At 36.9% G+C, this 26,083-nt stretch overlaps 1 protein-coding gene across 1 annotated transcript; it reads right to left on the bottom strand.

Moving 5' to 3' along the window:
- Nucleotides 1-2,020: 2,020 nt before the first annotated feature.
- Nucleotides 2,021-25,107, bottom strand: LOC109400973 (dynein assembly factor with WD repeat domains 1). Its single transcript, XM_062848764.1, has 9 exons — nucleotides 24,771-25,107; nucleotides 24,626-24,698; nucleotides 24,357-24,560; nucleotides 10,411-10,533; nucleotides 10,026-10,343; nucleotides 9,440-9,965; nucleotides 8,773-8,907; nucleotides 2,533-2,683; nucleotides 2,021-2,152 (listed from the first exon to the last, which is right to left on the bottom strand). The coding sequence occupies exons 1-6, from the start codon at nucleotides 24,808-24,810 to the stop codon at nucleotides 9,470-9,472; spliced, it is 1,254 nt and encodes a 417-aa protein (XP_062704748.1). The 5' UTR covers nucleotides 24,811-25,107; the 3' UTR covers nucleotides 2,021-2,152; nucleotides 2,533-2,683; nucleotides 8,773-8,907; nucleotides 9,440-9,469.
- Nucleotides 25,108-26,083: the final 976 nt, after the last annotated feature.

Raw genomic sequence — 26,083 nt, 5'->3', positions numbered from 1 at the left:
ATAGTTATCTATCTTTCTTCACTGAAATAAATTTTGTTGTGGAAACTACCGATTCCATAGTAAAATTACTAACCGTACCTATGATTCTCAACCGACAACAATTCCCAGTTAATTCCACTAAAACACTGTCAACTTAACTAGTATTGCAGTTAACATTACCAAAAATAATCTTAATTTAACAAATGAGCATTGTATTTTTAACCATACTGTGTTGTAAAATGCGTGTCCTGGAAAAATTAACAATGTTTTGTTGTTGAGACGACTATGCTTTAAGTTGAATTTACAACAATGTATTGTAATTTCAAGCATATTTCAGTTATCTTAACAGATTTTGTTGTCGGTTGAGAATCATAGTTAGGGTTAGTAATTTTACTATGGAATCGGTAGTTTCCACAACAAAATTTATTTCAGTGTATAATGTATCGTGCATGCATATCTGCTAATTGTAACATTACTGACGAAATGCTATTTTTTCATTTTGCTTCAGTGAATTTTTTCTTGGTCTTAGATGTTGTTCAATTGCCTTTTCATTTGCAAACAATCCACAGGTGGTGTGATGGCTGGAGCGCATACTAAAACAATGTGAATTCTTCCACCGGAATGGAAGTGAACCGTGGGTTCCAAGATAAACTAGCTTAGGTTTAAAATTTTGTTAGTACAGATGATAAACAATAAATTGCAAACAATTGGCTGACAAAGTTTTTATGTATCTACGGACATTTTTTTTAGGGTTATATAAAAAGGTGAACCCGAGCAAAGATTAGTATTTTCAAAAAAAAATTTCAGATGGTTTCATTTGACGTCTTCATGGATCCAAACCGTCCAACTTCAACGATATTTTAGATAATCATATTTTGCTGAAATATTTGTGGTACATATGGTAGCATATACTACAGGTTTTGTTTACTGAGACGAATTGCTGATACTTGGTAACATAAACTGAAAAAACCCAACATAGTTTGTAAAACTTTGCTGAAGACATCAATACTGATACTGCATATCAAGCATTGCAGTGATAACATTATTAAACGCGTGAGTCACATAATCTATGCTGTTAAAAAGGACTAGCTTCTCAATTTGAGAATGTTGTTTTGAATCTTGAAACTTGTACTGGCATGTTCAATCTGGAGTGAGCACTTAAATTCAGCAATTGATCTCGGTAAACGGTTTACCGAGAATCCAACAGCTGATATCTCGGTAAAATATTTACTGATTCTCGGTAAAATATTTACCGAGATTTCGTTAAACCATTACCGGGTCTCGGTGAACTTTGCCGAAATCTCGGTAAAAAGTTGGATAACCGAGATCTCGGCAAAGTTTTAACGACATCTCGGTAAAACTTTTACCGAGATTCAGTGAAAATTATTACCCGATTCTCGGCTGTTGAATTCTCGGCAATCCGTTTGCTGAGGTCGGCGATTTAATTTAAGTGTGTATAGATGATAAACCTGGGCCGTTTTAGTTTTGTTATGCTAAACACTGAAGACGACCTTATACAGTTGAGGTTGAAAAAAGTATATATGTATAACTTGAGATGCAAAATTTGTTGTTGTAAATGGATATAAAAGTATCAATTCGATTTTCTTCCAATTCGTAATTTTTCTTGCACCTTCCTAATTTCTCCTTAATATGACTGATTTTTAATTTCCCACTAAAGTTTTTTGTGTTAAGGCGAAACTGGAAGCAATTCCTCACTTTTTGGTTTTTGATTTTTTTTATTAAATAACGAAGCAATATTTTCAAAATCGGTTTTCGTGCACATGTAGCGTATGGATCAAAATGTCTCCTATTTTTTTTTCTTGTGGAAAATGTTTTTCGTTTTTACGGAAACCATTTTTGAACAAAATTTCACAAAAAAATGGTTTCCGCAAAAATGGAAAACATTTTCAACCACAAAAAAATTTTAGGAGATGCCTTGATCCATACTCTACATGTGTACGAAAACCGATTTTGAAAATATTGCTTCGTTTTTTAATGAAAAATCAAAAACCGAAAAAAATGAGAGAATGCTTCCAGTTTCGCCTTAAGTACATGGTTCAGTATCACTAATGTTATTCGGGGAGAGCTGAAACGACGGGCTTTTGTTTAAAACGCAACGCTAGCGTTTCACTGGTGAATCAGTTATTTTGATGCATTTTTGTCGCAGTAAAATCTGAAAGTAGACAATAATGAAAGTTTTGTTACACCTTTTTGTTTAGTTGTTCAAAAAAGTCTTTTGAAAATTATTCAATCAAATTTTGTTAAACTAGTTGTATGACGTGTTCATTGGTTTAGTGTGGTGTAGGTGGTGTGAACAGGTATAAACGTGATTTTTCCAAAATGTTCGATGACAATCTCATGTGAGTGACTCCAAAGTAGCCAAAATATAGTGTTAGTTTATTTGTTTTGCTAAATTTTATGTCACCTTCCGACAATTGCATCTCAATACAGTTTTCACAGATAATTCGTTTCAAATTCTGTCTGGTTCAAAGAAATTTCATCGTACATTCACAGTGTTGATTTGCATAAAAAAGGTTGTCACATCATACTCACATTCTAAAACTTTGAAACATTTCTTTCAAATAACCAATCGTACCGTGAAATGCCCTTATTGTGGATGGATTTTTTTTCTTCAGCATTTACTGCCGGTCCCTTTAAGCCCCGGTTTGGCGTAAAGAGGCTGAATGAATTGTACCACGTCAACCTGGAGAATTGTCAGTGAAAAAGGCAGTCAATAAAGCTGTTGCTGTTGATTTTGAGAGCATAAACCAAACATGAAGGGTTCTACTGGGTAGTGTTGGATGCGTGGAATTTTCTCAAATGGTATGAAGTTGTTTTGTCCCGGTTGTCTTGTATTTTGTTAAATTATCATGTTAATGACACCTCATAAAATCATTCGATGAGAGGTAGTTTGTCTGTCTTAAATATGCTCTTTTCCGCAATGAGTATCCAAACTAAACCAGAAATGTTATCTGATATTTTAGCTTCTGTGACAAATTATGAAGTTTGTGTTAATCATAAAAAGAATGGTATAATGATGTGCATTTGCATGCATGTTTGTGATGAAGGAGTGTTATTCATACTGAAGATGATAGTTGGATTTGACTGCGTGAACTGCACACGCATATGCCGGACTGTATGACGGCTGAGTAGACAGGGCGAAGACCGGTGGTAATGGCGAGTAACTTCAATGCCTGGGTGACAATGAAATGGGGATACCGTTTCGCGAACCAGCGGGGTCGAATCCTTGCTACAGCGTATATTCCCAAATCTTGACGGGATATTGTCGAAAGTGGGCGTGTGTCGTATAAAGAAGCAAAGAGTTTCAGACCTATAATTTTTCCTTTGAAATGCTTAGAACGCATTGTGGATCATCAAATCCGTGATGATGTTCATCTGGCCAACGTGCCTCTTCATGTGAAGCAACATGCCTACCCATCTGGTAAGTCCACTGTTTCTCTTTTACACAGGGTTTTTTACGATATCGAGAAGGCATTCCCTCAAAAGCAATCTTGTTTGAGTGTTTTATTAGATATCGAGAGTGCCTTTGACAATGTGCTTTTCGATGCCATATTGGTAACCACACGAAGTCATGGTATATCTCCAATGATTTCCATTTGGATTCGCCAAGTGCTAAAAAAACTATATCTCTTCTCGACATTGCGTCTAGCAGTTATTAGGAAATTGAGTGTTTGTGGATGCTCCTAAAGGGAATTCTTGTTACCGCTTTTGTGGAATCTCGTAGCAGATACGCTATTGAGACAACACAATAAAAGCGGGTTATCTACGGTTTCGCCAACGACTAGGGTTAGCCTTCAGTTAACCCGAGTAAACCATCTATTGTTCTTTTCACGGAAACTAGCCGTAATGGTGTTTGAACTTTGCTTCTCTTTGATTCTGAAATTGATGTGACTTAACAGGTAACGTACTTTGGAGTTATTCTTAATCCCAAGCTTCCCTGGACACCTCCCATTGTGTACAGAATCAATAAAGTTTGCATGGTCTTTGGGCAATGCCGACAAATCTGAGGAACAATATTTGAGGTCTGCAATCAATGGATTTACATTATTGTTGTTCAACTAATATTGGTCTATGGATGTTTTGTGTGGTGGCAAAAGGGCGAACTGAGAACGATCCAATCAAAATTCGGCCATCTCCGAAGGATGTGATTAATGGCTATGTCTGGAGCGAACTCCCACGGCAGCGCTCGAAGTTCATTTTGACACGCTACAAATTCAGTAGTAGCGTTGTTGATCTGGAATATCTCAAAACTATCTTAAAATTACTCATGATATGCCAGGGGGATTACAGATTACAGTTTAAGGTTCATTGTGGGAATAACTACTGTTACTATAAGGAGCCAAACTTCAGGATAGTTTGGACGACCCTCAATATGCCAAAGGTTCATATGTAATTATATATAGTAGACTTCAGGTTGTTCCAGTCACCGAGATTGATTATGAAACGTTATTCAGTATGTCAGATATAGCTGATGTTACCAGAGAAGACCTGGAGTTCTGAACCCAAAGACAGTTTGGCTGACCTGGAACATTCTCATAGTGTCTTGATTATGCAGCGTTACTCAGTATAGCAGATATAGATACTGTTACGAGTGTAGACCTGAAGTCCTGAATTCCAAGGTAGTTTGGCTGACCTGGAATATCATTGTAGTGTCCCTAAATGACATTTTAGACTTCAAGGGCTTTGGGGATCCCAGCAGATTATGTAATACTATTATCTATGGCGAAAACACAATGTTTTTCTTGTAGATTTGAAGGACTTCGTTGAACGAACTTGAATGTCCCAAAGGTTGGATCTAGAATGGTCCAGTTACCACGGATAAATATGAAGCGTTACTCAGTATAGCAGACACGGCTATTGTTACGCATGTAGACCTGAAGTCCTGAACTCCAAGGTAGTTTGGCTGACCTGAAATATCCCTGTAGTGTCTCTAAATGACATTTGAGATTTTAGGAGCTTCGCGGATCCCAGTAGATTATGGTAGAATACGGTTATTCATTGCGAAAACACATAAAGTTTTTGTTGTAGATTTGAAGGACTTCATTATAGAACAGTTGGACGACTCTGAATGCCCCAAAGGTTCATAATAAGCTAGTAGACTTCAGCTTGCTTCAGTAACTGCGGTTGATTATTCAACGTTTCTCAGTGTAACAGATGACTGTAACTGTTACGAGTGTAGACCTGAAGTTCTGAACTCCACAGTAGTTTGGCTGACCTGGAATATCCCTATAGTGTCTATAAGGGACATTCATAAAATACGTCACGTTTAGAGGGGTTGATGGGGGGGGGGGTTTGGAAAGTGTGACAAGCAATGTATTCTTCTTCTTTATGGCTCTACGTCCCCACTGGGAATTGGCCTGCCTCGCTTCAACTTAGTGTTCTCTTAGCACTTCCACAGTTATTAATTGAAGGGCTTTCCTCGCCTGCCATTGCATGAATTTGTATATTGTGAGACAAGGACAATGATACACTATGCCCAGGGAGTCGAGAAAGTTTTCCCGACTGGAACGGAAATTGAACCCGCCGTCTCTGGATTGGCGATCCACAGCCTTAAGAACTTGGCTAACTGGAGACCGTGAAGTGACCTATATTGTTAACCCTAAAAGGGATACCTGGGGTCCATTGGACCCCAGGCGCCTTTCAGAGCTCGTCTTTGATGGAACACACTCAGCGAGGTGACGAAACTGAGGCCATGAAGGTATCCCTTTTAGGGTTAATATAGTATATTTGTAGATACGGTTAAGGAGTTTAGGGTTGAGTCGGGTAAGTGCTTCCTTTTGCTTTGTTGGCGTTGAGAGGAGGTTCCAGTCCCAACTTGAACTATCTTCTCAGGTGGCTTTAAAGACACCCCATTGCAGTGAAGAAAAAAAAACTGTTTCAATGATTCATACACTGTATCAATTTACACAAAATTTTCAGGCCATGTCTACCTTACTATGCGTAGCCTGATCATCTTCCGTTCTTACTATAGACGAATTTCGCGCCAACTCGACCAGTGGTTGGCAACACCCTCTTAGAATCGAATGAAACTTGGTGGGCATAAAGACTAGGTTTTTATAAGCAACTTTGCATACTTAAATTTTCGAAAATTTTCAACAGTAACATTTGAAGAGGGCCTAATTTTTTTTCCAAGAATTTTTTAAAATCGATGTAACTCAAAAATGACAAGACCTATTGAAAAGTGTTGTATGGGGGACTTTTAGAGAATTGTCCAAGCTTTCATGAAAAAATATTTTAAAAATTCTAAACACATTTTTACACGCTAAAATATATATTTTTAAAATTAAAAGTCAATTTACAGATAATGCCCACTTTTTTATGTTTTGAAATTTTTTTCCAAGAAAGTCAATATTGTTGCCTAACTTTCCTCCATACATCACAAGATGGGCATTTTTAAGGAAAAAAAGTTTTTCTAACAAAAACTTTTTCATGTTATTTTTTTAGCGTGTTGCGCATTAACTCGTACAGGATGTATCAAGAATCCTTATACCCATTTAATAACACTCAATGAGCATTACAACTTTGGTTGATTGGGTGCCTTCTTTTTCTTGGCGTTACATCCCAACTGGATTAGAACCTGTTTCTCAGCTTGTTTTTTGATATCTGAATGCTTAAAACAGCATTCTGTTTGCTGAAATTGTATTATTGTGTGCCTAGTACCAGTGAACTAACATCATTATTAGAAGCGAATGATAAAGAATCGGTTTTATTTCAACAATGGCTAACCACTGATCGATGCAATTTGGAAACTATTACTAAGACTATAGACGAGTTTGTTCCGTATTTTGTAGAAAAAGTTGATAAGCTTATAACTCATGATTTCATTTATAAAGAACAATCCTCATTTTTGCGGGATAAAAAAGAATCTCTTAAACAGGGTGAAGTATTAAAAATTTGTGACTTTTCAGCAAATTATTCATTTATCATTCAAAATTCAGCTCAAGGTTACCATTGGAATAATTCTCAAGCTACCATTCACCCCTTTGAAGTGTACTACAGAAAAGAAAATAAGTTGGAAAACTTGAGCTTTATAATAATATCTGAAATACTTACACACGATACAACAGCAGTTCAGTTATTTATATCAAAACTGCTGGATTTCATTAAACAATCGATTGATTTCTCAAAAATTACTTTCATGTCAGATGGAGCAGCAGCTCATTATAAGAACAAAAAAAAAATTGCCAGTTTGTGCAGTTTTCGGTCCAATTATGGATTGGAAGCAGAATGGCACTTCTTCGCAACTTCACATGGCAAAGGTCTATGTGACGCTGTTGGAGGTACTCTCAAGCGAATGGCAAAACGAGCAAGTCTTGCTCGAGATTATGGAAACACAATCACAACTCCTCGAGAACTGTATGGCTGGGCAGTTAAACAGTCAGATATACATATAACAAAATTGAATTTCTGCTTTATTTCAAATGAACAATATGCAAAAAATGACGGATGAACTTGAAGAACTATACACATACAGTCACGTAAAAACAATACCTGGTACACAAAAATTTCATTCATTTGTGCCAATTTTTGAAAATCAAATTGAAGCGAAGAAGTTTACGAATTCAAAAGATAATCCAAAAAAGTTTACTTTGTTTCAGATAGACTAAAGATCTAATATTCAAAAAACGTTACAATAGAATGTATAAAAGAAGGATGTATATATTGTAGAAAAGAAAATAATTCAATACACATATACATATGTACATATTTCATCAATACACAAGCGTTTTCATTGATATAAAACCCTAAAAGCAAATTTGTCTTGAGCCCTTTCCAATATCAAGCACGTTTTCAATGTCAAGCACGTTAAGATATTAAAAAAGTAGTTGAGCCCATTAAGTTTTAATGGATTGTCATTAGGATTCTGGATACATTACTGTACGAGTTAATGCACAACACGCAAAAAAAAAAATAAAATGAAAAAGTTTTTTTTTAGAATTTTTTTTTCCTTAAAAGTGCCCATCTTGTGATGTATGGAGGAAAGTTAGGCAACTATATTGTCTTTCTTGGGAAAAAAAATTCAAAACATAAAAAAGTGGGTTTTTTCTGTAAATTGACTTTTAATTTTGAAAAGATATTTTTTAGCGTGTAAAACATTTTTTTATATTTTTTAAATATATTTTCTTGAAAGCTTGGACAATTCCCTAAAAGTCCCCCATACATCACTTTTTTGTACAACTTATCATATTCGAGTTATATTTTTTGTGAAAAAAAACGGCTAATGCGCAACACGCTAAAAAAACATGAAAAAGTTTTTGTTAGAAAAACTTTTTTTCCTTAAAAGTGTCCATCTTGTGATGTATGGAGGAAAGTTAGGCAACAATATTGACTTTCTTGGAAAAATTTCAAAACATAAAAAAGTGGGCATTTTCTGTAAATTGACTTTTAATTTTAAAAATATATTTTTTTGCGTGTAAAAATGTATTTAGTATTTTTAAAATATTTTTTCATGAAAGCTTGGACAATTCTCTAAATGTCACCCATACATCACTTTTTTGTACATCTTATCATATTCGAGTTATTTTTTGTGAAAAAAAAACGGTTAAAGAACTTTGACTCTTTTTAAATGTTAGTCTAGGTTAATTTTGAAAAAAACAAAATACGCAAAGTTGCTTGAAAAGGTAAAGTCTTGAAACCTACAAAATTTCATAACATTCTGAGGGGGTGCTGCCAACCCCGAAGACGAGTTGGTGCGCAATTCGTCTATAAGCGAAGTGTATAACATCTCCAGCTCTTACTGTCTTACTCTAATATGCATTGGTATTCACTTACATCAGGCTGGACAGACGAGATCATTCCAAAAGTTCCGTGCAGTATTCATAGCTTTCTAAGTAAAAATTTTGTCCAATGTTCAGCCTGTCTGGGAGTATAAATGGCGTTATACTTCTTTGGTTTTGGCTTCTCTTTCTGGATTGTATTGTTCAGTTTTCGTGAGTGCCAGGGAGACAGGGAGGTAACACATGGAAAAGAAGTTTGAGAAACAGAAAAATAATACTTGTACAATTTTGGCATAGTTGAACGTGGTGCTATGAAGCTGTGATTTCTACTTGGTCATAGATGAGTAGCTGTGGAAAAAAGCCTTGAATGAGATTATGGCAGCATGCTTTCGGATTTTGAAGGAATGTATTGCTTCGTGTTTTACTAAACTATGCTTTTGTTCTAATTCAGTACTAATTTGCTACAGTGGTGTGTTTGAATCTGATGTTTTTTTTTTATCTACATGATATTTACCCTGTCAGTTTCAAAAAGGTGGTGAACATTTGGCTATTGATGGCAATGAGACAACACGTAATTAAAAACGATGTATGATACAATGAGTTATGTACACTTAAAAGCGAAAGAGATGTCCGTTTTGATGAATGACATTTGATCTGCCATCCTCTTGGCGTTATAGTTTGAGATGCTTGAAGTTAGAGATAACATTCATACAGTTACATACTTTAAAGGCCTGCCCCGAGAACCAGTCGTATCATCTCCAAATCTTACACGTGTTGTCTTTCGAGGCGGTGATGATGGCATCTCCACAGTAGTTGAACGAACAGGAAAACACTTCTCCATCGTGTCCGGCCAAGGTTTGAGTGCATATGCCGGTAACCGAGTTCCAGATGCGCGCTGTCTTGTCGGCTGACGCCGTAAGTAGTAGCCCTCCAGGAGGACTAAACGCAACCTTAGACACCTCATCGGTGTGGCCAGCCATGAGGGTTACCAGTTCGAAATTTCCGGTAACATCCCACACTTTAGCAGTGCAATCAGCACTTCCAGTGGCCAGCCTCGATCCAGTACAGTTGAAGGCAACATCCAAGACTTCGTCCTTATGATTTGCCACGGCTTGACAACTTTCAAGGTTTCGAACATCCCATATTTTGGCAGTTTTATCCAGAGAGCTGGTGGCGATAAGAGAACATTGGAAGTTCCAAATGGCATTGCTCAGCTCCGCTTCGTGAGCTCTGATGACAATGGCATGTCTGTAAAAGTGTAACAAATTTGTCATAATTCAGAACTATTTCGATCACCCATCAACTTACTCCTTCATCCGTAAATCCCAGACGATCGCCGTTTCGTCAAACGATGCCGTCAACAGCAGGTTCCCATCCTTATTGAACCGAGCCGAAATCACTTCGGCCTTGTGGTCACCCAGCAGTTGTATTTCTTGACCAGTTTCGGCATGGAATACACGGGCAGTTTTGTCCATGCTGCACGTTACCACTTGTTCACCGAGGTTGGGATTGAATTCTGCCGCAACGATTTCCGCCGTGTGACCCCACAACGTGTTGAGACAGTTTCCCGATGTGGGGTTCCAGATTTTGGCCGTCTTGTCGAACGATCCGGTGAGAATTCGATCGCTATGGAATTGCCGACCATTTATCAGTTGGTTATTGAAGAGCGAAGTTATTCTACGATGAGACTTACCATTTGGGGTAGTTATAAGCAACTGAAAATACGACATTTTCATGTCCTTTGAGCACATTTTCCTCGTCTCCGCTTTCCACGTTCCATATCCGGCATGTTCGGTCATACGAACCAGTTATGCATCTGGAATGAACGGAAAATTTATCATCTGTTATTAGTTACCTACATTGATTGATTTGATGAAGACGGAGTTGGTCACATAATCGTTCGCTTATACTTTGTGAGCAGGTTTAGACTGTAGTTTCAGCTCATCTTTTACAATAAGCGGAACTATGAAAAGGTTGAATACTATAGCTCATTATAGAGTGGTATGTCAAGAAATATTATTATGAACCCACATGAATAATTAGTTTTTTCCCTAAATATTTTAGATCCTCCTGGGAGGATGAAGAATTGCCCACCAGTTGGTTGGATGGCCTCATATGCCCAATCTACAAGAAAGGGCACAGACTGGAGTGTGCCAATTACAGAGGGATTACCCTTTTAAATTCGGCGTATAAGATACTGTCGCGTGTCCTGTTCAACAGACTGCGACCTTTTGAGGAGTCCTTCGTCGGCGAATACCAGGCTGGTTTTCGTGAGGGCCGATCAACGACGGATCAAATGTTTGTCCTGCGGATGATCCTAGATAGATTTCGGGAATATAACTTGCAGACTCACCATCTGTTCATTGATTTTAAAGCAGCGTACGATTTAGTAAAAAGAAATAAGCTTTGGCAGATAATGTCAGAACATGGTTTTCCGGCGAAACTAATTAGACTGATTCGCGCAACGCAAAATCAAGTATTCGGATCGCGGACGAAGTGTCTACGTCGTTTGTGACCATGGATGGATTGAAGCTGGGGGATGCTCTTTCAAATTTATTGTTCAACATTGCACTCGAAGGAGCGATTAGGAGGTCAGGCGTGCAGAGGAATGGCTCTATCATCACACGGTCGCACATGCTCCTCGGTTTTGCGGGTAGAAACAGAAGCAGGCCTAGTGGTGTTAGTGCTTGCAAACACAAAATTCGCTCTGTATAAGACGCTGATTCTTCCGGTTGCTCTCTACGGTCACGAAGCGTGGACGTTAAAGGAGGTAGACCGAAAAGCTTTTGGAGTTTTTGAGCGCAAAGTGCTGCGGACAATTCTAGGTGGGAAACAAGAAAATGGAGTGTGGCGCAGACGCATGAATCACGAGTTGTACCAAGTGTACGAAGATGCGAATATTGTAAAACGTATAAAATACGGCAGAAATCAGTGGGCTGGACACGTAGTGCGAATGTCGGAAGAAAGAATAGCGAAAACAATATTCAGCAGAGAACCCGGTAGAGGTAGGTGACTTCGTGGGCGGCCGCGAACTCGCTGGCTGCACGCGGTTGAAGAAGATCTACGATCCCTACACGTTCGGGGAAACTGGAGGAACATCGCCCAAGACCGACGAAGATGGTGCTCTACTATACGCTCGGCGTTGGAGTAAAGTTACTTTGTAGCCAACAAGGTATCAAGGTAGGTATTTTAGATCCTCATCAATCTCTGAAAAAAAAAATCGTAGCCTTCATCAGCTAAAAAAAAGTTGAATAAAATATGACGAAGATATAAACAAATAACTTGGATGTTCCATTTCCATCTGGATTTTAAGGTTACCATTTTTAGACTCCGAATTCCTTCCCCAACTACCGAAGGAGATCCAAATTCCATATCCAAATCCAAAACCAAATCCAAACCATATCCAAAAACAAAATTTATATTTTATAGATCTATCTCTAGGATCGGAAATACTAATCCGATTGTAATGATTTTATTTTCCTGTTTTCCTGTAAGTGGATTATATATGTAGGAATATTGTTTGAAAATTTCATTTGATTTGGCCCAACAATTAAAAAGTTGTGCTCGTATAGGGTATATATCACGGCAACTGGCCCTACCATCAGTGGAACTCGCGAGCCCACGACCAGAAAGAAGAAGTGGTCGTATGTATGTGTAAGTGTCCATAAATCACAATATGCAAATCGATTTAACTGGATTGAGATATTCAAAGTTGTCTAACTTTCAAAGTTTTCAGTCAAAATGGCTCAAAATTTGACTGTAGACATTATTATAATAGTTTAGGACTGTCAAATTTTATTTAGAATCGAAGCAGTATCGACAGTTCTACTGTCAAAATAGTGCACACGGACCATACATTTTTTTAAAGGACCAAAAATTTACTCTGAAGCGTTTGTGTTTTGAATTCTAGAAAATTCAGTACTAAACCGATCTTGATGAAATTTTCTCCACTTCATTTTTATTATGTTGTTAATTTACAGTGATAGGGTCTTGTACCATTTGGGCAGGTGTACCTATTTTGAACACTTGCCACTATAACTAAGTAAATTTTAAACCGATTGATTTGAGTTTTTGTATAGAGTAAGATACTGTACGTGCCTAACTGTATACAAAAATTCAAATCAATCCGTTTGAAATTGGCTTAGTTATAGCGGCAAGTGCCCAAAATACGTACACCTGCCCAAATGACACAAGACCCTACTTACAGATGTTTTGAAAAAGTAACAATAAAGTTATAGCCTAAACCATTTTCACAATGGGTGTACAAGAATTCCAAAACCTCGTTTTCTAGTGTCGGAGATATCTCCGCCAATACTTTACCGATTCTGATGAAAATTTCATAGTATATCATCTACGCACTATTAGTTATTATTGGTTAAATGCATGCAATCAAAAGTTATACACTATTTTTTGTGGCACAATTTGATTCCGTACACCCTTTATTACAGACATTCTTTCCATGCTATATATACTCAACTCATATTGCTTGATTTTAGAGCCTGAAATGGCAAAAGAAATGGCCCGCCCTCTATATTTCTTGCAAAACTTGTGACATCTCTTTTATCTTTATTATACCCTTATTGCAAGCTTTGAAGCCTAGAGTTTCATAAATCAGAAGCTATTTTAAATTCCAGTTCTCCATCTTGGATTTTAGATCGCCATTTTGGATTTACTGGTCAATATTTCTGGACTCCGGACATCTTTTCCGTGTAAAACATACCCATATTGTATAGTTTTAGTACTCAAAATAAATAAATAAATAAATAAATAAATAAAAAACACCATAACACAGCCGTCATCTTCAGTTTTCGTCCACCATCTTCTGGCCACCGCATATCTTTTCCATACTAAATATACTCATATTGCCATGCCCGGATTATGGATTGTGGTGGCCTGGCTGGGGCCGGAGCGGATGTAGAGGCCTTCGAGGGGCAAATGCGATAAGCACAATTTTTTTTCCTTTTTTTTCAACAGTGCTGAGCAACATCAAAAATAAAGTTAATGTGTAGCAAACAAAAATGGTTTTTGTGGGGGCCCCTAATATGTGGGGGCCCCAGGACGCTGCCTAAACATGTTCTAGTATAAAACTTTCTTTAATTCGGCTACTTTATCCACCTATGCAATTTTTGGGGTCTAATTAGGACCAGCAGAATTGTGCTGGTCCGTCCTCAAGGCGGTCGAAGTTTTATAAGAAATTGCCTATTTTTACGCGTTTTATGGTATAGAAAATTGATTATAATTAATAAATAACTACAAAGTATTAGTATAAAAATTAAGGTGTATAATGTCAACTTTAGGAACACGAGATCAGCTTGTACGGGTATTTCAATCAATAGAAATGAATAAGAAGGAATCAATAAAAACAAAAAAAGTTTGATGCGTCCGTGTTCCAAACTAATTCTTGATTTCGATAATATGGAGTGATAATCATCACCCTAGTATTCAATGTTCTTTGAAATACCCGTACAAGTTGATTTCGTGTTCCTTGACTTGAAATTATACGTCTAGATTTTATAAAGTAACACTTTGTAGTCATTTAATAACAACAATCATATTACAGGTATGTTCCGTTTTTGTCACTCACTATCCGTTTTTGTCATTATCCGATTTCGTCAACATTTCAATCCGTTTTTGTCAACACTATTTTTTTTGTCAAATTTGTTCCCTCGAACACGAGTTATTTAAAGCTTAACATTAATCTTGAGGCAATGCACCGATGAATGAAATTGAAACAACTACCAATGATGACATAGAAGACGTATACGCCACAGAAGCTTTCAACACATTTCAAAATCAGCTATAAATAATGATAATTCATATGAATATGAATTAATTCAAAGCATATGCTTTCTCTCAAGCATAATTTTACTTCTTATCTGAAAATGAGAAAAATTTAACCAATTAAAGCACTATCAAGATTCCGGCTCTGAGATGGATAAATTCCGTCTGAGCCTTTAGATTAGTTTTAAAATATTTTATTTTTGTAATGATAAATAAAAAAAAAGCTTTTTTCTCATTTCTTCTTCTTCTTATTATTCTTCTTCTTCTGGAACTGGAACTAGAACTGGACTGCCACTTCAAGTGTTCATCGAGAACTTAAACAGTTTAGGACTTTCTTTGCCTGTCCTTGCCTGAATATTTACACTACAATATTTTTTACAAGACTTTTTTTTAATGAAATAAATTTCACGTGATTTTGTACACGTTTTCTTGAGGGACGAACCAGCCAAGGGCTGAAAGTCTCTTAAATGAAGACAAATCAATCAATCAACGTTTTCTTGAAATTATGCGATATGCTGAATTCTTCTCTCCTGGTCGCTATTTCTTTCCGACGGGGCTCGAACTTCTACCAGAGATCTCTCTTGTCATCCTTGATACACTGTCCAAATTTTCCAGATCAAAACAGCTATATTTACTAGCCTAAAAGGAGATTACTATAGAATTTTATCCGAGATTTCATCTTTCGTTTGCTCCAAAAATGCAATTTTGATTTTCTTCAGTAATTCCTACTAGCGATTCTTGTATTCCTCCAGATTCCTTAAAGGATTTCTTCTGAGAAATAATCAAGAATTAATTCAGAAGCTCCTTTAGGTTAATTAGGAGTTAAATCTTTCAGAAAGTTCCTCAAAGAAGCAGGAGTCTATGTAGGATCTTGGAAACGATTTCTCCAGCAACTCCTGAAGGATTCCAAGAAGAAACAAACAAATCCCAAAAAATCCTATAGAAATCCCTTTAATTCTGAAAGTATCCCTCGTGGAACAATCGGATGATTTCTTGAAAGAATTTATACAGGATTCCTAGAAGGAATTTCTCAAGGATTCCCACAAGGAACTTCTGGAGGATCCTCAGGAATAACTCCCCGGAGATTTCTATACAGAACATCATCCCTGACGAAACTTCTGGGTAAGAACTCCTGGAAGATTACTAGACTAAACATCTGGGAGATTCCCAGAAAACGCAGAAGGAAATCGGGGATAATTATTTTTGCAATATTATTTTTATTATTGAGTTTTTCAGCCCAAGGCTGGTTCATCTAATAATCATGAGGAAATAACAAAGATGAAAGATAGAACCGTATTGGTAAATCTCTGAAAGTTCCAGTAGGTGTAAATGTTTCTACTGCGCATAAAAACCAAAACAAAGTAAAAAAAATATCATAAGAAAATCTTTAAAGAATCCAAGATAGAACTTCTGATGAAATTCTAGAAAAAATAACTGTTGAGGGAATCCCAGAAAGAACCCCTGGAGAAATATCAGGAAAAAAAACCTGGAAGGATTTCAGAAAGCAGTCTTGGAAGAATTCCCGTAGGAAATTTTGAAGAAACGGAGAAACTCCTATCTTTCAAAAGTAAAATCTCGGTGAATTTCCAAAGCAACTCTTGGATGAATTGATGAACTAGGGCCTAGGTCAAATCCCAAAATGATTTTCTAAGCCCACCTTGTGCATTAGGGCCATTCCAGACTCAAATCGTACAGAACGTCAGCGAGCTGTTCCCAACATAATGCATAAGTATGGTTAATAAATTCCAATTTCTGGTGGAATATAAAAGAAACTCCAGAAGAAATTTAAAAAGAAACATCTAGGTTGATCCTAGAAGAAATTTCTGAAGAAATCATAAGAGGCAGAACCTCTTTTCTCTAAAATTTCTTAGGGGCCGTCCATAAATGACGTAGCATTTTAGGAGAGAGGGGGAGCCTCTGCTTATGCTACGAATCATGTTTTAGGTATGGGAAAATAGGCTACGAGGGGGAGCGGGTGTCAAGAATCGCCTAAAATATGCTACGTCATTGATGGACAACCCTTATCGAATTCCAAAATATCAACAAGCGGCATCGTACAAGGTAACCTACAAGAATTCTGGAGGAACTTCTTGGAGAATCCAATATTCTGGAGAAAATACAAGTGATTGCTTAGAAAATTTCCTGAAGATTTTATAAAAGTATCCTAGTGAATCCTAAAAGTATCCTAGTGAAGCGAATAAAACACGGCAGGCTGCGGTGGGCTGAGCGCGTAGCTCGTATGCCGAAGGAACGACAAGCTATAACCATATTCAGCAGAGAACCAGGAGAACCAGGCCGTTGGCTTCGTTGTAGGCCACGCACACGGTGGCTTTTTGCAGTTGAAGAGGACCTAAGGGCTCTAAACGTTGAGGGTGACTGAAAGCGATTGGCCCAGGGTCGAGACTAGTGCAGGCGAATGCTTCATTCGGCGTAGACTCACCGCTAGGAGTCGTAGCCCGTAAATTATCAAGTAGTATCCTAGTTGAAACTTTCAAGATGGTGGTGAAAACCTCTTGTCGACGTCACAGTCAGAAAACTGTAATTTGAACTGTGCAACCAAGATGTGCTAAAAGACATCAAAAACAATTAAATTTCATTATAAACTGCATATTTTTACTTTGGGAATGTGTTCTACAGGAAATCGTCTAATCTGTATAAAAATGTTGCAAAATATTTTGTCAAAGAAAATTATTCCGTTTTTATCACTATTCCGTTTTTGTCAACTGAAAATCGCGGACCGTGTTGATAAAATCGGAACATACCTGTATATCTATATCATAAAACGCCTAACAGTAGGCAATTTTCTATAGAACACAATTGTGCAGATCCCACTTTGACCAGCCAGAAATCTTGTGCTTTTCAACAAAGTACCACTTTTTGGTCGTCAGCCTCGGCTTCATAAAAATAATTCGCTCTCACTTGTAGTTAGTGGGCACAAACGCGAGTGTGTTGTTGATTGGCATCTAAACCGAAAGAGAGATGTGAAATAGGAGTGTTCACGGTGTAGCTTCGAAGTCAGTTTGGCTTGATTTTCCGCAGAATCATTACCTGTTCTGTGGCTTCTTTGATTAAAGCGTCGGTCTAGCGAATACGGAGTCGTGGGTTCGAATCCCACCAGAACGCGTTTTTTTTCACAAATTTCATCTCTCAATTTGTCAATTAGAAACATTTCGTGCCTTCTAATTACAAGTTTTTCCAGTATACAGGTACTCTTCGATATAACGTACAAAAAAGTTTTCTCTTTGTACGTTATATCGAAGTGTACGTTATATCGAAGTGTACGTTATATCGAAGCAGAGAAAAATTTAATATTTTTTAAACTAGTGTGGATGTATTCGATGAGATATAAACCCAAAATAATGATTCCGGTTAAATTCACAAAACGAATAATGAAAAACATGAGTTTTTACGAAAAACAATTTTTATTTTTTGTGCTTCGATATAACGTACACTAAATTTTTCCCTAAATTGCGCTAATTTTGGGTAACAAGGCTAATTCTGCAACACAGCATTAAATTGAGTGATTTCGTAGTTTATCTGAGGATTATTCCTGGGAAAAATAAAAATTTTCAATGTTGTACGTTATATCAAAGCAAGATGTACGTTTTATTGAATTCGCTATATCGAGGGTACGGTATATCGAGAGTACGTTATATCGAAGAATACCTGTACCACTTTTTCTTCGCCGTTATGCAGAACTACTTCTTTTCTATCGATTTTTGTCCCAGCAAACCTGGTTCAAACAAATATTTATAAAAATACGGCCGATTTAACTTTTTCAACTTCTAGGGTGACTGTTCACTTTTTGTTTAAATTATTTTGGCGTATGTTAGGGTAACGGTTGATTTTTGGACCCCTAGAGGACATTAGTTTACATTTAAGTCAAAATCAAACCGATTCAGAGGTTATAGCACATGATGATGATATAAGTATGATCGTCAGAGCACAGACAAACAGACGTAACTCTTAGAGGAAATTCATCAAAAGCTTTTGCCCTGTGTCTTTTTCATGAGCATATTGCCACCTGTTGGTAGAACCGCGCGAGATATGTCGGCTATGATGGATTTCGATTTGTCGTTTGTCTAACATGCACACCACTACACAAATCACCTGTAATTTTCATTTGCATCATTCAGCAACATGTACACTGGCAAACGTCAAAGCGATCGAACACTAGCGCATCTGGTGGAAGGATCGCGCAAATGAAATGAAATTTGAATTGTTCGTTAAATGCATGTGTCAAAGGTCTGTTAAGCCTCCACTGTCCGTTGAAAATACTCATGTGGTCATTTCTGGTTGAAAATTTATGAAAATAAATAATTTTTGCAGCATCAGATTTTACTGTTTTGGACACCCCAAAGAGTTTTGGACCTTCTTAAGTTTATATTTTGGACATCCGGTGTTTAAATCCGTTTGGAACTATTTTCGAAGAATCTGCCACTTGAATATGCTGGATCACAACCTAATTACATGATAGGCAAAGGCTGATTAGAAGAACTTTTGCTAATTTAATGCGCTAGAATGATAAACGTTTTTGTTTACATCTGCAAGCTTCTTCAGCACCACTTTCTCTTTTCGTAAACATGGAGCAGCACTCGCACGGATGTCGAGATTGACAAAAATGAATTTCAAGATAAATAATGATATTTTCAGTGGCTGCTGCTCGTGCAGAACAATCTAATTTCGCAAATGATTCGAAATATATTCGTCATCTCGTCATTAAATCTGTGAAAATCGTGGTAATACGACCAAGGGAGTCTAAAATATATGGGGGTCCAAATTATATTGGTTACCCTTTAAACAATTATAATCAAAGCTGAGGCTCCAAAATTCAAGCATAAGTAATAACTCGATAGAAAAATAATTTACATCATATATTTAGAGGAAAAAATGTGTAAAACTAATGCAGTAAAATAACACAATTGTGCAGGTTCGTCCTGAAAGGGATATTACATAGTTTTAAAATACTAAACTCCATAAGACAGCCGCCATCTTGAATGTCGACTACGAACAAAACTGGTCATCAATGAGCGATATTTCCCAAATTGGTGTGATCTGGCCATAACTTAATTGATCATAACTCTGGAACGCCTGGACCGATTCGAACCTTTTTCAATAAGGCGCCGTCCACAAATTACGTAACGCTCTAGGGGGAGGGGGGAAGTACAGGCAAGCGTTACGGCTCATACAAAAATTTTAGAATTTTCATACAAAAAAGCGTTACGGAGGGGGGAGGGGGGATCAAAAATTGTGGATTTTAGCGTTACGTAATAAATGGATGCTGCCTAACAAACAATGAGACGAACTTTCCGGAGACGAACCAGCCTCGGGTTGAAAGTCTCGATAATAAAGATATAAAAAAATGAGACGAAATTCAGCCAATGAACCTTAAAAGTGAGTGACTTTCGTTATACACAGAAATCCATCGGTGTACGTGAAAGGCAAAAGCGTTAGAACTCTTTGGACATTTTTTTTTAGTAATTTCTGTGTAATTTCACGGTTCTCGAAAGAATTTCTGAAAAAAACTTGCTGTTGATACGCTGTGTTGTGCTGTTGTAAAAATCTATGGGGGTATTTGTTGACTTTATTTTTTGTGCAATTTCACAGGAAGACAATGATGTTCTCTGTAAACTTCTAAACCAAGGGTTCTCAAACTTTTCCAGCTTGCGACCCACTTTGATTGTAATCAAACTCGGCGACCCATCAGTACGTGTTTTCATAACATAAGTTGTTTAAAAATGGATAAAAATTGTCTTAAATTTACTCTGAAGCGGTTTGAGTTTTGAATTCAGGAAAAATAACGACTCTACCGATTTTGATGAAAATTTCACCAAATCACAAAAAATATGGAAAATCTCTGTGTGTTCAAAGTTATATTTGAAAATTTATCATCTTTTGACCAACAAAACTAGCAAGTATTTTCAACTTCTTAAAACCCTGTTATTGTAATATTTTTTACAGGACCTACTAAACTACATTTGCAGAATACAGGACCATTGTTGATACTTCTATTAGGAAAACGTTTGGCAGATTATACCCGGGTAGAGGCTAATGGCAAACAAAGGACAAAATAATAACTGGTTTTGCCATCATATCTCGTTTTGCCATTCTTCTGTTATTATGAAAAACTTAAAATGGCAAATCAATAGCAAAATATACAATCATAGCAAATCTTGTCATTGATATGTTATTCATGAATAATGCTAAATAACGCATCAATAACAAAAATTACTATCATGGTAAAACTTGCAATTTAGCACCTTTTATAATGAATTGTATAAAATATCATAACAATAACATAATTTACATTCCTAGCTTAATTTGCCATTATTTTGATATTGTGAGAAACTATTTATAAACATTAGGCACCATAACATATTTTACTCTTAATATACCATTAACTATTACATTGTGTATTTCAAGCATAACTGTTCAATTCAACGTAAACGCAAAAGTAAACAAATCCGGATTCTCAGCTGTGTGTTTGATTCGCAATGGATTCTATTTGATGCACATCAATTTATGTTAATTGAGAACTCAAACAATTAAAGAGTATAATTTGTAAAACGACGTATCTATCTTTTTCGACGCAACGGTGGCTACGTTCATCAAAATGAATTTGATTTTTAAGTTCGTTTCGTTTTGAGTTCTTAATTTCCACAAAATAAAACTGTTTTTACATTGATTGATGAACTTAAATTTTATTGAAGAAAAAAAAAGAAATAGCTCATTTTACCTTTCTTCTGCTACTTTGAAATAATAACTGAATCATAATTTTAAAATTGAATTTGAACAACTAAACCTACTATTATTTTGATCGCCACATAAACAGCTAAATTTGTTCTTATTCTGTTATCAATAACTCAAGAATGTCATATTTTGTTATTCAACGATAACAGTTAAATTGGGTCTTATTTTGTTATCAATATCTCAATAATAACTTATTTCGTTCTTAAATTTAATCCGCATGCTTTACCATTACTTTGTTATTACAATGGCAAAATAAGTTATTTTTAAGTTTTTCTGCTACCAAAATTTTGTTATTATTTTTGTTATTTTAACTCTTATTTCAAACAAACAAATAACACATTTTGCCATTCAAACATTCTGTTTTAATGGTAAAATTTGCCATTCTTTTGCCATTAAGCTCAACCCGTGTGCAAAATATGGTGGATTTAAAAAAATCGTCAACTACAATTTTAGATTTTCCATATTTTATGTAGAGAAAAAAAATAGCCAAAAAAAGATTGCATATTAAACTGTCAAGTGTTAGTCTTCCCTCTTGAAAAATTGAAAATATTTCATCGACTATTCCTTGAGATATAGAGTACTGATATTTTGTATAATATACGACCAAGTTTTACTAAAAGTTCTATAACTTTAAGAAAAATTATTCGATCACGCTCAACATTTCATAAATGTAACTTTAGTATACACTAAAATCTCTTTTTATGCGCTAATTTATGCACCTTTTTATGCCCTGCCCAAAGAGAGGGAAAGCTACTCAGAATCAATATTGTACATGAGAAAATTTAATAATGACGGTTACTATTACAACGGTGGCCAGGGGGTGGTGTTTAAAAGAGCGAGCAAAGGGAATTTGCAGGGGCATTTCAGGGGTCCCCAAGAGGTTTCAGCGAAGTACCAGGAGATCTCAGGGGTGTGAGGGGGTTTCTGAAAACATTTCAGAGAGTTTTAGAGAGTTTTCGATGGGTTTCGGAGGTATTTCAGGTAGTCTCAGAGCATTTTAGGCTTGTTTCAAAGATGTGAAGATGTGACGAAGCCACACCTTTTCAAGAGCACTAATCTGAAGAACGGAATGTTAGTTAACGCTGAAAAGTTGATAGATTGGTAATCATCACCAAGTGACCATCGGTCAACTTCTCCCACTCCTGACAAACTCGCAAAATGTGAGTTCTTCCTTCGAAAGGGAAGTAAAGCGTGGGTCCCGAGATGAACTAGCCTAGGGCTAAAAATCTCGTTAATACAGTTAATAAAAAAACTTTTCAACGCTTTCCGACCTTTGGTTCTTCAGATTTGTGATCTTAAAAATTCAAGGTGTGGCTTCGGTCTATAATCACCTTAATAGGCTTTGAAACGTCCATGTAATGCTATCAAACGCCCCTAAAACATCTAGCAACGCCCTCTAAAATTCTCTGAAATGATTCTGAAACGCCTTGAAACGCCCCTAAAACCTCTTGTAACGCCCTTCAAAGACTCATGAGACCCCCTGAATTGCAATTAAATCCCCTTGAAACAGTTATGAAACCCCCTTAATTCTCGTAATCCCATTAAAATGGCAACAAAACCTGACAGAATGCCCTCAAAAGGCTTCTGAAATCCCCGGAAACGTCCCTAAACAAGGGGCTTCAGGGGGTTGTTTCAGGGTATTTTCCCCTGTTTGGGCTCTCTGAGAACTTTCTGGAAACCTTGTAACATTACATTGTTTTAATGTTTTGTTAGTCGTTAAGGACAAGGTTGCTAGAGTACCAAGACGACCCCCACAATGGGCGCCTTTTATTTTACTCGGAATTTGTGGAGCACAAATCCAGGGATCCATCAAATAAATTGATCTGAAAATGCTACTTGTTGCTTGCTCACTTGCACTGAGCACCTAGTAGCATTTTCAGACCAAGACGTTTGAGGGGTCTTCGGATTTGTGCCCGAGAAAATGCGAGGCGCAATGCGTTGTTTGGAATGTGAACGCTGATGACCTTAATTTTTAGGGCGTTTCGATCATATGGCGCCTACAACACTGGGGAAGCTATTTGTATTGTCATTTGGCGTCTATGGAAAATGTAGGAACTGTGCTGATGTTTCGTTTTTTGCATCAGAAGTAGTGTTGGCCAAAATATAATCACTTCGACAGTTTTGGCCATATTTCTTGATTTGTGTTTCGATTTTAATTAGTTGCGTATTATTTATGGGATTGGCACCCTGGAGGATGTTTTTCCATAATTTTCTTAGAAAATTCAAGAAAAATTAGATCTGCTAGATAAACAATAATTGATGCCGATTTATATAAAGAAGGGTGTATGGCCAAAATAAAAAACTGGCCAAAAACTGATGCTTCTTCCCTTTTTAGCAGGGATGCCAAATGATTTTTTTTGAAAAGTCGTTTCGAATCTTTTGGTAGATAATCTGTATTCCATAAAAATGTCATGAAAAGTCCGTATCCCTTATAAAAAAAAACAGAGTTAACCCAAAAATCTGTAATTCATACAAAACGCAATGCTCGAAATTGTGTATTATATTGAGAAATCTGTATACATGGCATCCTTGCCTATTGTGATGTAGACCTGTTGTGATGGTTAAAGCACGTGACCACTCCCGACCAATTCACAAAATGTGAATTCATCCTTCGGATGGGAAGTAAAGCGTGGGTCCCTAGGGGTCAAAATCTCGTTAATACAGATGAAAAAAAAGTCTGCCTCTTAGTTCTTTATGATCGATAAACTACCTAAACCTGAGCCAATTTCATTGACCAATTTAAACCGTTGTCAATGTTTTTCACATTTTGCATCATGGATCTGACAAAACGTTCTTTTATCAAAAAGCCATGACCGTAGATTCCCCTATGTTTCGTGCCAAGGCATCAAATATCAAACTGTCGTTTCATTACCACATTCCAATCCTGACAAGCTTTGCATGATCTTACTTCAATTCCGCTACACCTACCTATATATACCCCTACAGGTAGGTGTACCCATTGCCAAATTCCACATTTCAATGTCAATGATTATTGCGCGAAATGTTAACACCTGGCCGCGATGCAGCGCCAAAATATTGAAACAAAAATGATGGTGCCTAGCTGGCCGATGCGATGATTCGAACTGTGTAATCGATATCGATACTCACTTTTTGCCGGACTTATCGAAGGCCACGTTCGTCAGCGGAAGAATGTGCGTTTGGAGCGTTTTGAACAGATAGAATTTGGTTTTGATGGGTTCCTTTAGCTTTTTCTGTAATTTTTCCAGAATTTCTGTGACTTGCGGAAAAACTTCCTGCGTTATCAGTGGTTCCGTTTGGGCGATTCTCTTCGTGAGTGTGGGTAGATCAGAGCTTTTGGAGGAAATAATAAGTTGGAATGATTATTTAGAAAATGTATGAAAAAATAAACATTGCACCTTGGTGTTAACTCAAAGAGATCGATCATTTTGGTTTCTTCAACATTCCGTTTCCGATAATTAAGAGCAATACCTAAGATAGAGAGAGCACATGTTAGTCAATTCACCTGTTTATTTTTTACATTACTTTATAAATTTCACTTACCTGGCGGGTAATATCTCAAATATATTTTTATAAGCTTCATAATAAAGCTTGTCTAACGCTTTGAGTTACTTTTAGAAGAATTTCAAAAATTTGGCAAAAATGTTTGCACGCTGACTGCTTCTGTTGAAGGCCCCACGATAAATGTGAAGAAATTTTTCTTCTTTTGTTGAATCGATAGCAATTGGTAATGAATTTCGATAGACTGATCCTGAACTGTGCGAGTCTGCTATCATGGATATGGTTGCCGTAGGAATGCACGTTGTTTGTTTGGAAACTGAAGACGCCACTCCTGTTGAAGGGATTATGTGTGTCAGGGCATTTGAAGGCATGTAAACAAATATCAACAAGTATTTCGACGCTTAGTTATCTATTTATGAATTTTATACCGAGCTTGCGCAAAATGGATAAGAGATGCTGAATTTATTTTATGGCTAGTACCATTCAGTCGCAGGAATCTTAAGTTGTTTATGTTTTCTACTAGAATTCATATCGGAAACAGATATCGATTGGAGTCCTTTATCAAACTTGCTTTAATTTATTTCTAGTCAATATCGGTATTCGTGAGCGCCCACTCGATATTTAGCCTACGAACGATCCTAGGCAAGTTCTGAGAGTACATACGATTTGCAGACCCACCATTTCATTTAATGCATTTAATTTAATTTATTTTGTTCAACATCAAATGCATGATAACACTGAATCGCCCATTTGTCGCCATTAACTCGATTTGCAGCTGCACTTTCCCAACGTCGGTCACGCCCAACGCTCGCCAGATCACACTCCACCTGGTCCGCCCATCGTGCGCTCTGGACTCCACGCCTTCTTGTATCAACCGGATGATAATCAAACACCAACTTTGCAGGGTTGCTGTCCGGCATTCTTGAAACATGCCCTGCGTCCTTAGCTCGCGTCGCTCGAAAACTCCAAGTGCTTCCCCATGTCTCGTATCCGTAGAAAACCGCTGGTCTTATTAGCGTCTTGTACGTGGTAATTTGGTGTGGTGGTGAATCTTTTTTTCTTTCTTCTGGAGTCCATTATTCATTACACCAACAAAGCTATCCATGAAAATGTTTGACACTTCTCAGGTCATTTTAACATACCACACACATGCACTAAAAAGACGGATCATATATGCTACTTTAACGATCTTGTTGCCGTACTTTTCATGCTCATGTTACATCTGTCAAAATGATCTGAAAGTTGTCTTTGCTGCTTCACGTTTCATGCTGGAGTTCAGTTCTGCCACCGTTCCAAATGTTCTAGCAATAATATCCATATCATCCGCAAAACAGCCAAATTTGCCGGATTTCGTG

Source organism: Aedes albopictus, chromosome 2, assembly GCF_035046485.1.
Source record: "Aedes albopictus strain Foshan chromosome 2, AalbF5, whole genome shotgun sequence".
In the NCBI taxonomy this organism is placed as follows: domain Eukaryota; kingdom Metazoa; phylum Arthropoda; class Insecta; order Diptera; family Culicidae; genus Aedes; species Aedes albopictus.
The sequence above is the reverse complement of the archived record's forward strand: the minus strand, read 5'-3'. Positions and strand labels throughout refer to the sequence as shown.

Coding starts and splice junctions, on each gene's coding strand:
- LOC109400973 (XM_062848764.1), bottom strand. CDS start 24,810: ATGAAGCTTATAAAAATATATTTGAGATATTACCCGCCAG. Junction 10,534..24,356: donor TTCGATAAGTCCGGCAAAAA/GTGAGTATCGAT, acceptor CGTTCATTCCAG/ATGCATAACTGGTTCGTATG. Junction 10,344..10,410: donor GCTTATAACTACCCCAAATG/GTAAGTCTCATC, acceptor GCAATTCCATAG/CGATCGAATTCTCACCGGAT.